Source organism: Amphiura filiformis, chromosome 1 (genome assembly GCF_039555335.1).
Source record: "Amphiura filiformis chromosome 1, Afil_fr2py, whole genome shotgun sequence".
NCBI classification, from domain to species: Eukaryota; Metazoa; Echinodermata; class Ophiuroidea; order Amphilepidida; family Amphiuridae; genus Amphiura; species Amphiura filiformis.
The window spans coordinates 62,028,842-62,044,275 of NC_092628.1; the positions used below are offsets into that span (position 1 = coordinate 62,028,842).

Below are 15,434 nucleotides of genomic sequence, written 5' to 3' on the forward strand. Positions count from 1 at the left end.
AGATGTCCGAAGGGGGGTTTCCTCCTTCTAACCATGGCCAGGGAGGGGAATGGCTCCTTTTCTTCTTCTCCCTCCTCTCTTTCTCTCCCCTCTCTTTTCTCTCTCCTTCTTCTCTTTCTCTTTTCCTTCCTTTTACCTCTTTTTGAAAATCATAGGGGGCAATTGCCCCCTTGCCCCCCCTGTGGCGCCGCCCCTGCTCACTGTAGCCCATGACCTTTGACCTCTGGGGTTGATGTTACTGCAGCAAATATCTAAGGGTCATGGGTCATCATTGTACCAAGCATGAACCCTGAGGGCGCTATAGTTCTTGAGCTAGAGCAGTTTTAAAAATTTACACATATTTCCCCCTGTAGCCTGTGACCTTTGACCTCTGGGATCGAGGATACATTAAGTTACATCTAGGGGTCATGGGCCATCATTATACTAAGTATGAACCCAGAGGCCGCTATAGTTCTTGAGCTAGAGCCGTTTAAAATTTTACACATATTGCCCCCTGTAGCCCACGACCTTTGACCTCTGGGGTCGGGGGTACCCTAGGATGATGCTAGGGGTCGCGGGCCATCACTATACCGAGTTTGGGCCCCGAGGCTACTTTGGTTCTTGAGCTAGAGGAGTGCAAAAAGTGATCTTGAGAAGAAGAAGGAGGAGGAGAAGGAGAAGACTAAACACAACAAATACAATATCTATGCCTCCGTTCCACGGGCATAGATAAGGAGAAGCCGAAGACTAAACACAACAAATACAATATCTATGCCCCGTTACACGGGCATAGATAAAAAAGAAGGAGAAGCCGAAGACTAAACACAACAAATACAATATCTATGCCCCGTTAGACGGGCATAGATAATATCCTACAATGGAGTGTATGTGTAGATTTAAAAATCACACAATATAACAGTCTATTTTTCCTTTTTTGTATGTAGTGTGTTAAAAAAAAAATTGCTTTTTTTTTGCGTGTGATTTCCCTAAAATTAAATTTATTGTGGGATAGGCTTTTACGACGGGAATTCATAACAATTAGTGGGTTTTTAGCGGGTTCGCCGTCGGACAAGTTTAGAACTGTCCGACGGCGAACTCGCTAAAACCCACTAATTGTTCCCTAAAATAGTTGTTTTACACCAAATCTGTTCATATTATTAAGATATCTTGACTAATGTCCTTTCCAAAAATGTTTTACAGCACATTCAATAATGCATTTCTGAGAGTGCACAGCCTCCATGCATGATGAATATAGAAATCTGCCAAAGTCGATTTTGACCAATTTGTTTGTTGAAGATATTTTTTGCTCTAAACCACTGATTAAAGTAAAATATATTTGATATTAAAGTTTAATTGTTTCTCTTACGGTACAGCTTGAAATAGCATGTTTCACCTGAAAAACAAAGAATTCGGCAAATTGTCGGTCGATTATCATAAAATACCGTATAATTCAATCTACAAGCATATAAACATTATGCCTCTAAACATGCCAAACATGCTAAACGAGGGACGAAAGGCATACACCTTCCACAAAAAATTTGGAGTTTAAGCAACTATATTACTGATACAGACAGCAGTACAAACATGTACTATTATACTGAAGAACAATATATTGTAATGTTTTGAGAGGTTTAATATCTGCCTGTCGTCTCATCTTTCGGCAAATAAAATTCTCGTTTAGAGGCATTTATGCGTGTAGAATTGTAGATGGTATCCAGTCGATTTCATATACGTACTATTAGCTACTACTATAGATGACAATGTTCTTTGCATGGAATATAAAGTTAGACAGGAATGCAGAAGCTCAATTTTTGTGGCTGGCGAGAATCAAGTGAGAATAGCTGAGAATCAACCCCGCGTACAGAAATGGAACTGATTGGGGAGAATCAATGGGCTATTCCAGATAAAACATGCACCCCCCCTATAGAGGGCAAAATTTTTTTTCCTAAAATGTCTGGAATTCCAAAGCATACTTGAGGAAGAAACCTGGATTTCCGGCCCTGTTTAGTGCATGTAAAATCTGGAAATCCATGGAGGGTATAGAGGGTTTTAAAATTGTCAAAAAAAGTTGGAATTTTCAATTGACTTAGCCAAAAAAATCTGGAATTCCATCGCCCTCTATAGAGGGTTTCTAAAAATATCCAAATAAAAAGTTGGAATTTTTCAATTGACTAGCAAAAAAGTCTGGAATTCCATGGAGGGGTATAGAGGGTTTTTAAAAATAATTTTAAAAAAGTTGGAATTTTCAATTGACTTACCAAAAAAATCTGAATTCCATCGCCCTCTATAGAGGGCATCTAAAATTACACAAATAAGTTGGAATTTTTCAATTGACTACCAAAAAGTCTGGAATTCCATGTTAGGGTTTTTAGAGTTATTTTAGGCTTGTATAGGTGTTTATTGTTCTAAAGGTTTCATTATATTGGCTTTATCTGCATTTATTCAAAGTCATCTATGATGTTTTACATGTATAATATAGGCCCACCACCAAGGCATGTGTTTAGCAGTAACGTACGCAGGTTTTCAAAGTCGGGGACAGGGTCTCGATTCTCTGACTGTTTTAAAATTTAATAACTAATTCCCCAGTTTCCCCCGATTGGGTGCATTATTTCCCCGAACTTTTTGACAAAAGTGGGGGGGGGGGGGGAAATTCAAGAACATCGTCTCATTACACCAAGCCCAACTGATGAACTTTGGTCAGACGATAGGAACTGGGTTATAGTATACAGTTCTGCTACCAAGCAAAGGCATGGAGGAGTGGGTCTGGTCTTGTCCAAGCATGTTCACAGATGTCTTAAGAGTGTTGAAGCTGTTTGCGAGAGGATACTATTTGTAACATTCCATGGTAACCCTCAGCTTAGCATCACTGTTGTATATGCACCCACTGAGTGCTCAACATCTTCTGACAAGGAGGATTTCTATTCATCTCTATCTGACCACTTGGATGGTATGAAAAGGCACGACATCCATCTCATCCTTGGTGATTTTAATGTCAGAATGGGCTATTCCAGATAAAACATGCACCCCCCCTATAGAGGGCAACGGAAATCCAGATTTTTTGGTGGTCTTTGGGGCTCGGAATTCCAGCCTATTCTACTTATGCTGTTCCAAATTCCAGCCTATTTTGCCTATGCTTGGCGCAAAATTTCCAGATTTTTCCACCGTTTTGTTAGTCTGAAGGCATAGAGGGTTTTGGAATTCCAGGTTTATTGTGTTTATCCTTGGTTGGATTTCCAGACTTTTTTGCCTCTGGTCAACAAAATTTCCAGATTTTTCCACCATTTTGTTAGTCTGAAGGCATAGAGGGTTTTGGAATTCCAGGTTTATTGTGTTTATCCTTGGTTGGATTTCCAGACTTTTTTGCCTCTGGTCAACAAAATAATAAACATTTTTGTCCATTGAGGTGCTGGAATTCCAGATCGTTTTATTAATAATTTGTCGGGATTTCCAGCCTTTTGTGCAATCAGGAATTCCATTCTCTTCCAGTTCAATGCAATTTGTCATTATGTATACGCATATGTATGTGGGGGGGGTTCTCCCATCACCCACAAGTTGGTGGTGGGTACTAGTTATAATCATCATGATTGACAGCCCAAGTGATGACCATGACAACCAACTTTCTTGTTGAGTAAGTCCTAATTATTAATAGGAAAGAAAAAGAGCAAGGTACATCAACTTGACGGGAAACAAGTCGCAGGGTGGCGAATCAGACCCTCCCTGCTCAGTTGACAGATATGTTGTGACAAAATTTATAATTTGCATCTCCCTTTTGGTCTATTTTAGACCAAAATTAACCCTAGTTTGGCCCATTTAGTATTAAAATGCCAAATTGCCGCGCTATGCGCGCAACTCGATAAAGCCATTCAGTGGCTTCTCCTGGGGTCGGAAGAGCGACCTGTAGGGCCAGAGTGTAGAGTCTTACCCCCCACCTGTGGGATGGGGTGGCCGCCCCGACATTTAAGACTTTTTTGTGTTTCTGACCAAATTGACATTATATTTTGCCATTTTAACCTTAAAAGTGCCAATTTTTGCGCGCTTCGCGTGAATTTATTCCATTTTTGTACCATATTTCACCAGTTTAGCTTCAATATGCCAAATGTTTTCGCTCGCTTCACGCGCATTTGTAACATTAACTGATTTTGTCGCCAAAAGGTGCCCCTTAAAATTTGTCTTCCCCCCACCCCCACTGAAAAAGTAGTGGCTACGCCACTGAAGCCATTCGAGTGACAATCATGTTGCCATGCCCACAGGACCATCTAAAGGTAAATCCGGCCATATACCAGGTCATGATATGATAATTCACATTTTAGGCTATTCAGTTGAAAGACATACACCCTGTATGGAATACATTACTTTAGTCTCTCACACAGGGGGTGTAGATTTCAAATGAAGTCAAACCCCCAAAAAAAAAAAAAAAAACCGGTTGCACTGAAAATAAGCTGTTTCTTTACTCAATGAAAGTTTAAACAGCTAGCAAGTGCACTACCTTCATGAAAACAAGTTCACAGAAAGCAAGCGCACTTCGCGAGGGTTTTATTTTCGCTGATTTCGCAAATGGAGTTCCATCCACGAAATTAACACCTCGCGAATATATATAATAATGTATTGCAAGTATAGGGCAAGACATAGCCTCGCAAAAAATAACAATTGCAAAAATGTCTCTGTAACTCCAAATCGCGAAAATAACTGTACGCGAAAATTACCACTTATAAACAGTAATTACCAGGAGCAGAGAAACTCTCTGGTTGGAGTGATGAGGTTCAACAAAAGTCAATACTATTACGTAATTGTTTGTTCATGGTACATTGCACACATAGATAGTGGCAGTGCACACACACACGGGTTGGTCATAAACCTCGCTTCCATCCATGCAGTACAAAATGTAGCCCTGTGTTATCTGTTTTCAAATATTTTAGGATAGCAGATTTGGGTGCTACCGTAGCTGAGGGAAAATATTATTCTGTTTAGTTTAGTTTAGTTTAATATCTTTATTGCACAAAATATCAAAATGCGGTGTGTGGTGCAAAAGGGCAACCCCGAACAGGCACGCAGGCCCACTGGATGGGGGCCCTTATACACACACCAAAATAAAAGAACTAAAATTACACAGTACATAATTATAAGCATATTTAAAAAACACTATAAAATACATTAAAAATACAATATAATACTAAAATTGAGTTGCCAAATATAGCGTAAAGACATCGCATAATTCAATAAACATTAGTGAAATTGCACAAGGTAGGTAAACTGACAAGTTCACAATTTGCAAATGTTCCCCCGCACAAATCCAAGAACACCTCGGCACAAAGATCCCCTACACACCCCAATGACGCTCCGCACCACACCGTAGCACCATATCAAATTGACTGATCACACTCACACTCCTCGTCTGATTCCTGCTGGAACTTGATGTTGGTGGCGTCAATCTGAGAAAGTACCACAGTGCAGCACGAAACGCCACCGAGGCATGCCTAAGACCTCCATACCGAAGCATTTCCGGACATGTACAGAAGAAACATTTGCAAATTGTGAATTATGAACAAACCCGATGACATTATTTATGGATACTGACAGGTGAATTTGAGATGTAGTAATTTAGGATCTCGGATTTGAAATATTTGAAAATTTGAACATTCCTAACGTCAGCAGGAGGTTGTTCCAGGAGTTGTACACACGGTTAAAAAATGTCTGCTTGAAAATATTGGTATTGCACTTATTTGGGATAATTGTAGGTGAGTCAGAAGATCTTAAAGAAATGGATTCAGTGCCACGGAAATTCACTCTATCTTGCAATGAGATAAAAGACATGCCATGTAAACCCTTGAAGAGCAGGATGTTATCTTTAAACTTGCGACGGTCCTCAAGACTAGAAAGGTTGAGTTCTGTAAGACGCTCTTCATAGGGGCAGAACTTTGAAGGATAAATCTGGTAGCACGCCTTTGAACTCTTTCAATGGCAGTAATGAGACCCTTTGTAGATGGATTCCAAATTTCTGACCCGTATTCCAAAATAGGTCTGACATGAGCCAAATAAAGAATTTTACGAGTAAGAGGGTCTTTTACCTCATTGCAAGTGTGACGGATCAAGCCCAAAATACGGTTAGCTTTGCAAATCATATGATTAATATGCATTTTCCAATTCAAATTATTAGTGACCATGATACCAAGATCGTTTTGACTAGTAACAGAAAGTAAATTGTGGTTACCAAGTTTATAATCAACAGGATCAACATGGTGACGTTTACGAGTTTTGACCTGAAGCACCACACATTTTTTGGCATTAAAATCAATATCCCATGTTTTACTCCAGTTATTCAGAGCATTGAGGTCATTTTGCAGAGCCACTTGATCATCAATGGAAGAAATTGTTCTATATAATTTTGCATCATCCGCAAAGAGAGCAATGCGTGTCTCAGGTGAGACACAGGATGGCATGTCATTGATGAAGATAACAAAAAGTAAGGGCCCTAGGTAGAGCCCTGTGGGACACCGGATGTGACTGGTAATAAGTCAGAATGAGCACCATTGATGACCACTCTCTGCAATCTGCCCTCCAAATAATTGTTGAACCAGGCAAGGAGTGAGCCACCGATGCCTGCATACCTGAGCTTCTCAATAAGCTTGGAATGGTTGACTGAGTCAAATGCCTTTGAGAAGTCCAGGTACACAACATCAGTGTCACACCCCTGTCATAGATAGAACCAAGATTATGGGTAAAATCAACAAGTTGTGTAACACAAGACCGATTTGGCATAAAGCCATGTTGCCCATCGGAAATAATTGGCTGTAAAAGGGCAATATTTTCTTGTGGATGCAGCGTTCCAGAACTTTGGAAACCAGGCTGAGCAGTGATATTGGACGGTAGTTTTCAACGCAAGTGTTGTCCCTTTCTTAAACACTGGTGTGACATTTGCCAACTTCCAGGCGGATGGAACCTTGCCTTGCTGTAGAGAAGCATTAAAGATGACAGTCAGGGAGTGCGACAGCTCAAAGGCACACTCGCGCAACAACTTGCCTGGAATACCGTCCGGACCACATGCCTTGCCTGGATCCAATGCTCTCAGAACGTCAAAGATGTCTGTAGCAGAAAATAAAATAGAACACAAACTATTGGTATCATTATTATTATCAGATATACAAGCAATGTCAAAGGAATCTTTGTTTCTAAACACACTGTGGAAATATTTGTTGAAGAGACTGGCTTGTTCAGCTGGAATGCTGGTGGTGGAATTATTGTATGTAATTGAATGGGGAATTTTACCAGGGTTTTTAATCTTGTGGAATGACCAAAACCTCTTTGGGTTGTCTCTAAGTGAGTCTCTAACTTCAAAGAGAAAATCGGCACGCTTTCTCTTGATGAGGGATTTGGATTGCTTACGCAAAGATCGAAATTTATCCCAATAATTGCTGTTGCCAGTTTTTTTAAACTTAACCCAAGCACGTTCTTTTTTCTTCACAATATTAATAATTTCTGAATCAATCCAAGGAGCAGAGTTTTGGATTTTGCAGTGCACCTTGGGAATAAACGTATCAACAATGTCACACAAACTAGTGTTCCAATTGTCCCATAAAACATCAATGTCATTGTCGTCCAAGTTCCAAGAGTGAGAAAGGAGAGCATTTTTTAGGCCAGACCAGTCGGCTCGTTTAAAATTGTAAACGGTGCGCTTTGGTTGCTTGACACGTTTGCACAAGATGGGAATTGAAAAGGTAATGGCAGTATGATCCGAGCCAATATTATCACACCCTTCTCTAAGATCATCAACAAGAGTAGGATCCCACAGCAAAACAAGATCAAGGATGTTACCGGTGCCATCTTTATTAAACCTAGTTGGGAAATTCACCATCTGGTGCAAATAGCAAGCATTAGCAACATCACAAAATTCTCTTTCAAGTACTCTACTGTCATTAGTATATTCGTTTAGTGTCCAATTAATGCGTGGCAAATTAAAGTCACCTACTATAATTTTATTTTTAATTTGATGAGATTGAATAGAGTCAATAAAAGAACTCAGCATATCCATGTCCTCCATGCCAGCATTGGTGTACACAGGTGGACGATACACAACGGAGAGAAGAACACTTTTCCCTGGCTGTGGATTTACTTCAACAACACACGACTCAGGATACGTTTCTAACTCAACATGGCGATGAGACGCTAAGTCCATTCTCACTGCAATCAACACCCCACCACCACGAGTACCGGTACGATCATTTCGGTACACAACATAACCAGAAGGGAGAATAAAGCTGTCAGGAATAGTTGAGTTCAACCAAGATTCAGTAATTAAGATAACATTGTAATCAAGGCTGTATACAATGGCTTGAAGATCAACAGTTTTGTTCTTGGTACTACGAGTATTCAAATAAAAGCAAGTCATATTGTTGTTACTACTGTCAGCAACAGAACTAATGGAGCTGTTGGAAACTGACAGAAAGGATCCTGAAGAGCCTGGTTCACTACATGTAGACACGGACAAGTTAAGCGTAGATGTCGAATCAAAAAAGGAGTCAGTTAGTGGTGGGAGACCTTGTGTGCAAATACACAACATACAAGTCCAGCAGGAGCTGAGGGAGCGAAACTGATGCATAGACAGTCCACTACAAGCACGATGGAAATGATCACTGCATGATGTACATTGGACTCGGTACTTATTGTAAATTGGTTTGGTACAATGTGCACTAAAGACAAATCAACCCATCGTGGCTTGGGGTTTTAATAACAGGTTTAATTTCAGGGATTGATTGATTTTCAATGATGGATACAAATTTTAAGTTTAGCATCAGTTTTTGTTAATATTTAGTTAAGTTTTATAAAATGTTGCAAAATTAATAAATTAAAAAAATAACTAACTAATAAAAAACCCTTCTCTATGGGCCCAACCGACCTGGAATTTGTGTTTCTGAGAATTAAAAAAAACACGTTTATTTTGCTTAAATCATAGAAAATATGTTTGTGAAAAATTCACCAGTGATATTTTAGTGTAATTTCAAGATAGCCTCTCTCTGGAAAAACAAGTACAAAAAACACCCAACCCTACTTGAAGTTGAAAGGTCCGCCCGTATAATAGTGGGTTTTTAGTCTTTTTGTCGCCAAAATACTTTTAGATTAATAAATAACATGACACCAAAAACAGAAATTTTGACAATAATAGTTTTTTCTGATCATGTAAATTTTGACCAAAGTATCAGCATATGATATAGCGAGATTACACATAAATATAAAATTTGAAAGAGGGACTCTAAATATACATTTAAAAATCCAAAAGCATAAATCAAGAAGTGCATATTATTATTATTATTAAAAATAATTTATATTTAAATGATGTTCCTCACCTAAAAAATCCGGACATTGAGTTTTTTTTACATGTTTTGCATTTGGAAAATGTTCCATTACAAACCAAATGTCAGACGAATTCATCTCTATGGATTGTCTGACTCTGAGTTAACTAGCTAATTCTTTGAATGGAACAAAATGCAATCAAAATACATGTGGAGATGAGTTCATCTTCTCTGATGTTATGTAAAATAGGCTTGTCCGGATTTTTTAGGTGGGCAATGTATATGAAATAAATAAATATCACATCATTCATCTGTTTCCCAATTTCAAAACAAGTTATATTTTAGAAGGAAAACAAAACATACATAGGCCTACAAGAAAAAACAAATCACATTTTGACCAAAAATCACCTTTTGACCAAAACCCTTTCCATACCAAACATCACATTCTTGACCAAAATCAAATTATTGACCAAAAATCACATTTTAGACCAAAAACTAAGTTTTTGACCCAAATCACGTTTTTTAAAAATCAAAAATCACATTTTAAGCCAAAATAGCACAATGTAAACCAAAAATCACAGCAAAAGGGGAAATGATTTTGTAAAATTTTGCACATACCAGAGTAAACGTGTTACTCAATCAAATTGAGTAAAATTGATCATGCTAGAAGGGTTGTGCCCTAGCTTTTTACCATCCAAAAGAGATTTTACTCAAGGTTGAGTATTTTTAAGAGTGTACAATTGTGTTAATTAATTTTAATCGGTTTTTTTTTATAATAAATGATGAATGATGAGTGATTTTTACTTTCAAGTGATGCAAATAAGACTAGGCCTATCTCAACTGGTTTAAATTCTATATATTTGTCATGTCACTATAAATGATAATTGATATAGGTCCCAAATTATTTTAGTTAATTAACACTAAGATTGCATATGTACACAGGCTTACTATGCACAATGCACATAATCAATTCACTGAATTTAGTCACAATAATTTGCTGGTTTGAGAAATTGGTTATTTTTGCTGACAAGGTTGCTTAATTCTACACCCTTGGTATTTGAATTATGATAAATTATGGGATATGTTATATGCTGGTACTTGTGAAAAATATTATGGAGACTGGAACATATACACAAAATAATATTTATAGGACTAAATATAAATTATTGATCAAGTTTCAGCTTGTATGGATTTTGGTGATTTTGTCCTTAAAATTTCAGAATTCTGACCCATGACTGCAGAAATAAAAATTCCTCAAAACTTTTTTGTTCATTTTACTATTTGACGCATATTAAACCCAATAACATTTAAACTCTTGGGTGTGAAAAAAAAATCACCTGGACTGTTGATCTTGTGCCATGTCGGCCATGATTTTTGCCAAATTCTAAAAGCATGATTTCAGTGCCTCTGTTTGAAAAAAATAATTGATAATTGACATATAAAGTGCCATTTCATAAGAAACCCCTTTTATTTGACACTTTCACAATGCATGTATAAAAAGGTAACTATGTACTTGTGTTAATTTTGCTCCTAAATTGGTAATTTTGGACTTTGTTATTTTATTCAGTTCCAATGACCGTCAGAATGGGACACTTTGAAAATTCATAATTCGAAAAGTTTTTGTCCGATTTTCATACTTCTGTTGATGAGTTCTATCCAGAAAACAATATGAAATTTTGATGGTCATCCTATAGTAATACCTGTGGGTTGCATTGTAGTAATGTAGGCCTATGCTACAAGTCACTCACATCTTCTATTTCAGATATTTCAAAACATGTACTAGCCGCAGTGGCGTAGGGGTTGGTACAATTTGTGACCCTACTATTTAATATTTTTAAATTAAAATTACCTACTGAATTCGTTGCGAAAATTTCACAAAACTTAAAAAATAAGTCAGTTCAGGTGGGGTATGAATAATGAAAAATCGGGTATGAGAAGTAGGGTCACAAATTGTACCGACCCTGATTAATTAGCATATTATAAATTTGATGAGGAATTTAAATATTTATATGCCATTGGGTTTTGTGTAGGGATGGAGGAAACAAACTTTGATTGATAATGTCATTAAAATATTAAGATACCTTGCATCTCGTTTCTACTAGGCTTTATTTAATTTAACTCATTAAAATTATCATTAAAGTTTTGCTTTTGTAAAGCCTACAATGTTCTTTATAGCGCATCTAAAATTCTCCTGCATGTCGAGTGAACATAAAAAGGTTGAATAACACATGGAGATTAAAAAACGTAAGTAAACAAAATCAAACTAAACTGGTAATTTGCACAACTTTAACCACAGAGCAGTACAATGTGTAACAGAACAAGATCTTGTTCATGGTTGTTTGTTTAACCATGGATAAAGATAATTATGCTCTTCAAACACATTAAAGGTTCCATGACTTGGCAAACAAAGTTATACACACTTGAGTTTATAATACCAGGAAAGTTGAGAACGACTCAACTTTCCTGATAATACATGCAGTCTTCACAGTCACTCCAGGCTGTTTTGGATCTTGATCAGCAGAAGAGATATTTCTCCCATCTTCTGGTATTACAGTAAAGCTATCATTTGCTGCATATTTTGCTCAAATTTGCACTTCTTACATGATTGTTACCCGGGGATTGTAATTGCCCAATGCTATCTGAAATACCATGCCAAAGTAAAATTTAGAGTTTTTATAATAAAACTGGGATCCCCCAATGCTCCACAGTTAAGCGGCTAAGTCGGTTTTTACTTTTTACCACATTATTTTCGCTTAGTTAAAACTGAGACTATTGGTTTACTAGTCTCAGGTTAAAATGATCAGAAGACCCTTGACAGATAAAGTGTTACTAGTAGTAGATATTATGTAATCATAGTAAAAAAAAAAAAAAAAGAAGAACAAAATTAAAATTTTACCAAAATCATACATTATTCTTTTATCATCAATCTCCAAAATAGGAAAGATAAGTGGTCTATCGTAAAAAATTTATCGAACATAATCAAAACAATAAAATAATTATTTGGCCAAAACAACAACAACAAACAAACACTTGATTGTCCCTGCCCCTTTGAGGGATTCTGATTTTCGCCAGCTAAGAGCTGGCTATCTAATTCAGAGATCGTCTTTTATTTGCTAAAGAGATTACGGGGTACTAGCATTGGTTTGAATTACTTAGCGGAACTTTTTATGGTGAAAATATAATGTAAGACCTGTTATTCGATTTGTAAGAAAAAGAAAGTATGTTTTGCCGTTTCAACGAATGAAAACGAGTGAGAATTTCAAAAGTTATGGTTTGAAGGAAATATAACATTAAAAGTTATATGCCAGGCCTATAATAGTTTCCACAGCATATCAACGAAAGAAAATGATAGTATCCTTGTTATCAGGCGTTCTTAAGCGCTCCACAGACTCCGAGTATTGTACGTACAATATTGTATGCAACATATCTACGTTATTTAATCTATTGCCATTCTATTTCCAGTAATGTTTAAGTTCTAACGAATGTTTGATGACGAAAAATTGAAAATATGTTACATGTAATATCTAGTAGAAATATATTATCGATTTTACGTCATCAAACATTCGTTAGAACTTAAATATTACTGGAAATAGAATGGCAATAGATTAAACAACGTAGATATGTTGCATACAATATTGTACGTACAATAAAAAGTCTGAATACTGCTTTAGATTTACATTTGCAGACCTCCTGGAGATCAGCACAGCATGAGATGTGAGTGTATTGATAACATGATTAAAACCTTTATGGACGTAAAAGTCAAAGTAAAACTATCCTATATCCTGTTGAGGTAAGTTTAAACTGGTCACACAACTTAAGAAACAATTTATATCCTATATCCTGTATCGTTTTATGGATAAAAATGACTTAAAATGTCATTTTGAAATAATTGATATCTTAAACATCAGTTTTGTCTTTTCAACAGGAAAAATTCGATGTAATTTCAGGGCCTATTTTTGATATGGGTACAATTCATATACATGTAGGCCTATTGAACAATATCAGTCTTTGTACATTTTATAATGTGCTATGTATAAATTGCGAATTAATATATAAATTGATATAAAACTAATGTGCATGTATAAGGCAAGTAAGATGGCAGTTTTTAGCCAATTAACTAAAAACTGCAGTGTGTTTCTTTATATTAATAATGAGCTAAGGGTAGCCTAAAAGACAGAAAAGACAAGGCAGAAAAGACAAAAAGACAGAACAATTTGGAGTAATTAATTAAAGAGTTGACAGGAAGTTATAGGAGTTAATGTTTGGTTTTTCTGTGTGCATGTTCTTATCATTGATGCCGGACATTTATGGTTTGGTGCAGGCGGCGAATGGCATGATAGAGCCGGCAGCTTGTGAAACCGCCCGGCCGTATGGCATTTTCCAAATACTCGGTCATTATCGAACCCCCATGGTTTTAGCTTGTATTTATATTATTTATTAACATATAGGCCTATTTGTTTGTGAAATTTCAAGCGTTTTAAATTTTCAAAATAATCCCATTATTGGTGGGCTGTCATGGAACATGATGGATCATAAAAAGAGTGATCCTAAAATGCCTTCCACCCAAACTAATTACAAGACCTCTTCTGCATTGAAGCTGGCTTCACCTTTTAAAGGGAATTTTTATCTTCTTCTTTTATTTCTTGCATAAAAGTGGAAAATTAAAGTTAACATATTGGCAATATAATTTGCTTCCTCCTCTTAATGATCAATTTTGCATTGTAGAAAAAAAATAAAAATAAAAAAGTTCTCCTCTTTTAAAGTTTTTTCTGTCAGTGTAGGTTTTAGCTGTGGGCCTACTATGGAGTGCAGCCTGTATAGTGTAGAGGTGTATTTTACTGACTTGCTTTTAATACTGACTTTCTAACCTTTTATAATTTTATAATATATAGTTACCCCTTTGGCTCTAAAATCATAATTGCAAGACTCTGAATTTGTAAATAGACCCTACCGAATACTGGCCACTCGTCCTTTATATTTAAATAAAAGTCTCCCCTCCATAAAGTACCAAGGGGCAATTCGCAAAATAATACCATAACACATGTGATATGCTGAGGAAGCCTGATTACCTTTTTAAAATAGCTGAGTGGGAGGGTTTTCAATGAAATATTTTTTCACGTCAGTGAAATGATGCCATTTGCCCCCACATCTCATATGACAGGGTTCGAGGTTTGAGGACGGTTTCACTGCCAAATGTGTGAAAAAAATATTTAGGTGTGAAGAATACTTCTAAAAATGAGCATATATAGTATTTCTAAGGTAAAAATGTCTGAATTTTCAATTTTTCTAACTTAGAATACTGTATCTTAAGTCGTTTTTGGGTTAAACATGGATTTATGGCCATTTTTTACTGAAAATGACCAGTTTTAGGTGAAAAAAAAAATTTACCATTAATTTTTAATCCCTAATATTTTCTACTATATAGATAAATGTTGTCTTTCTCTGTTATTTTGTATTACCTGATGGTTTATTTGTTCAAATAAAACTGTTTTTAATTGATTTCATTGCTTACTTTGTATACCATACCCGGATAAAGTTGAACTTGAAAGTGAAAAACGAAGCCCAAAAAAGGTCATTTTCGAGAGATTTGTATCTTAGTTCCGCCATAAAATTTGATCTAAAGGGGCTAGAGACCTCATTAACCCCTCATTTTAATGATATTTCAATTTGCCACACACTGATAATAATTTTAAAAAAAAAAAAAAAAAAAAATTGAAGAAAATTGCAAAAATGTTACCCCTACCCTAAGCGTGAAAAAATATGGCAAATTGTAAACAAAATTATTTCGGAAAAACTTATGGAGGTACAGCTCTGAAAAGTTGATCGATTGTGCACTCTACCAATCCCCACAATCGATTAGATTTGTGGAATGATGCCATGTATACTTTTTTCAAAATAATTTTTTTTACGACTCAGATTTTGCCCCATTTTGAGGTTCACGCCATTTTTCTGATGTATCAACCCCTTAAACCCAAAGGTCACACCCATAAAAGTTATTCCAGGAAGAGCAGTCAATGCCTTTCATGTTGTGCCCTCAAATATGTAATTATAAATTATACATGTACAGCAATGTATGCTCATGCACATGTACAGTGTCATCTAGTATGGGCAAAGCATGGTTGCTTCTGGTATCCAGCTAAAGTCATTTCCCCAACTGATGTACCTGAACAT

General features: G+C 36.4%; 1 protein-coding gene across 1 annotated transcript; it reads right to left on the reverse strand.

Annotated features, from left to right (window-relative positions):
* Positions 1–6,700: 6,700 nt before the first annotated feature.
* On the reverse strand, positions 6,701–8,362 carry LOC140162154 (uncharacterized). The gene has a single exon (XM_072185431.1). The coding sequence runs from the start codon at positions 8,360–8,362 to the stop codon at positions 6,701–6,703; it is 1,662 nt and encodes a 553-aa protein (XP_072041532.1).
* Between the last annotated feature and the right edge of the window lie 7,072 nt (positions 8,363–15,434).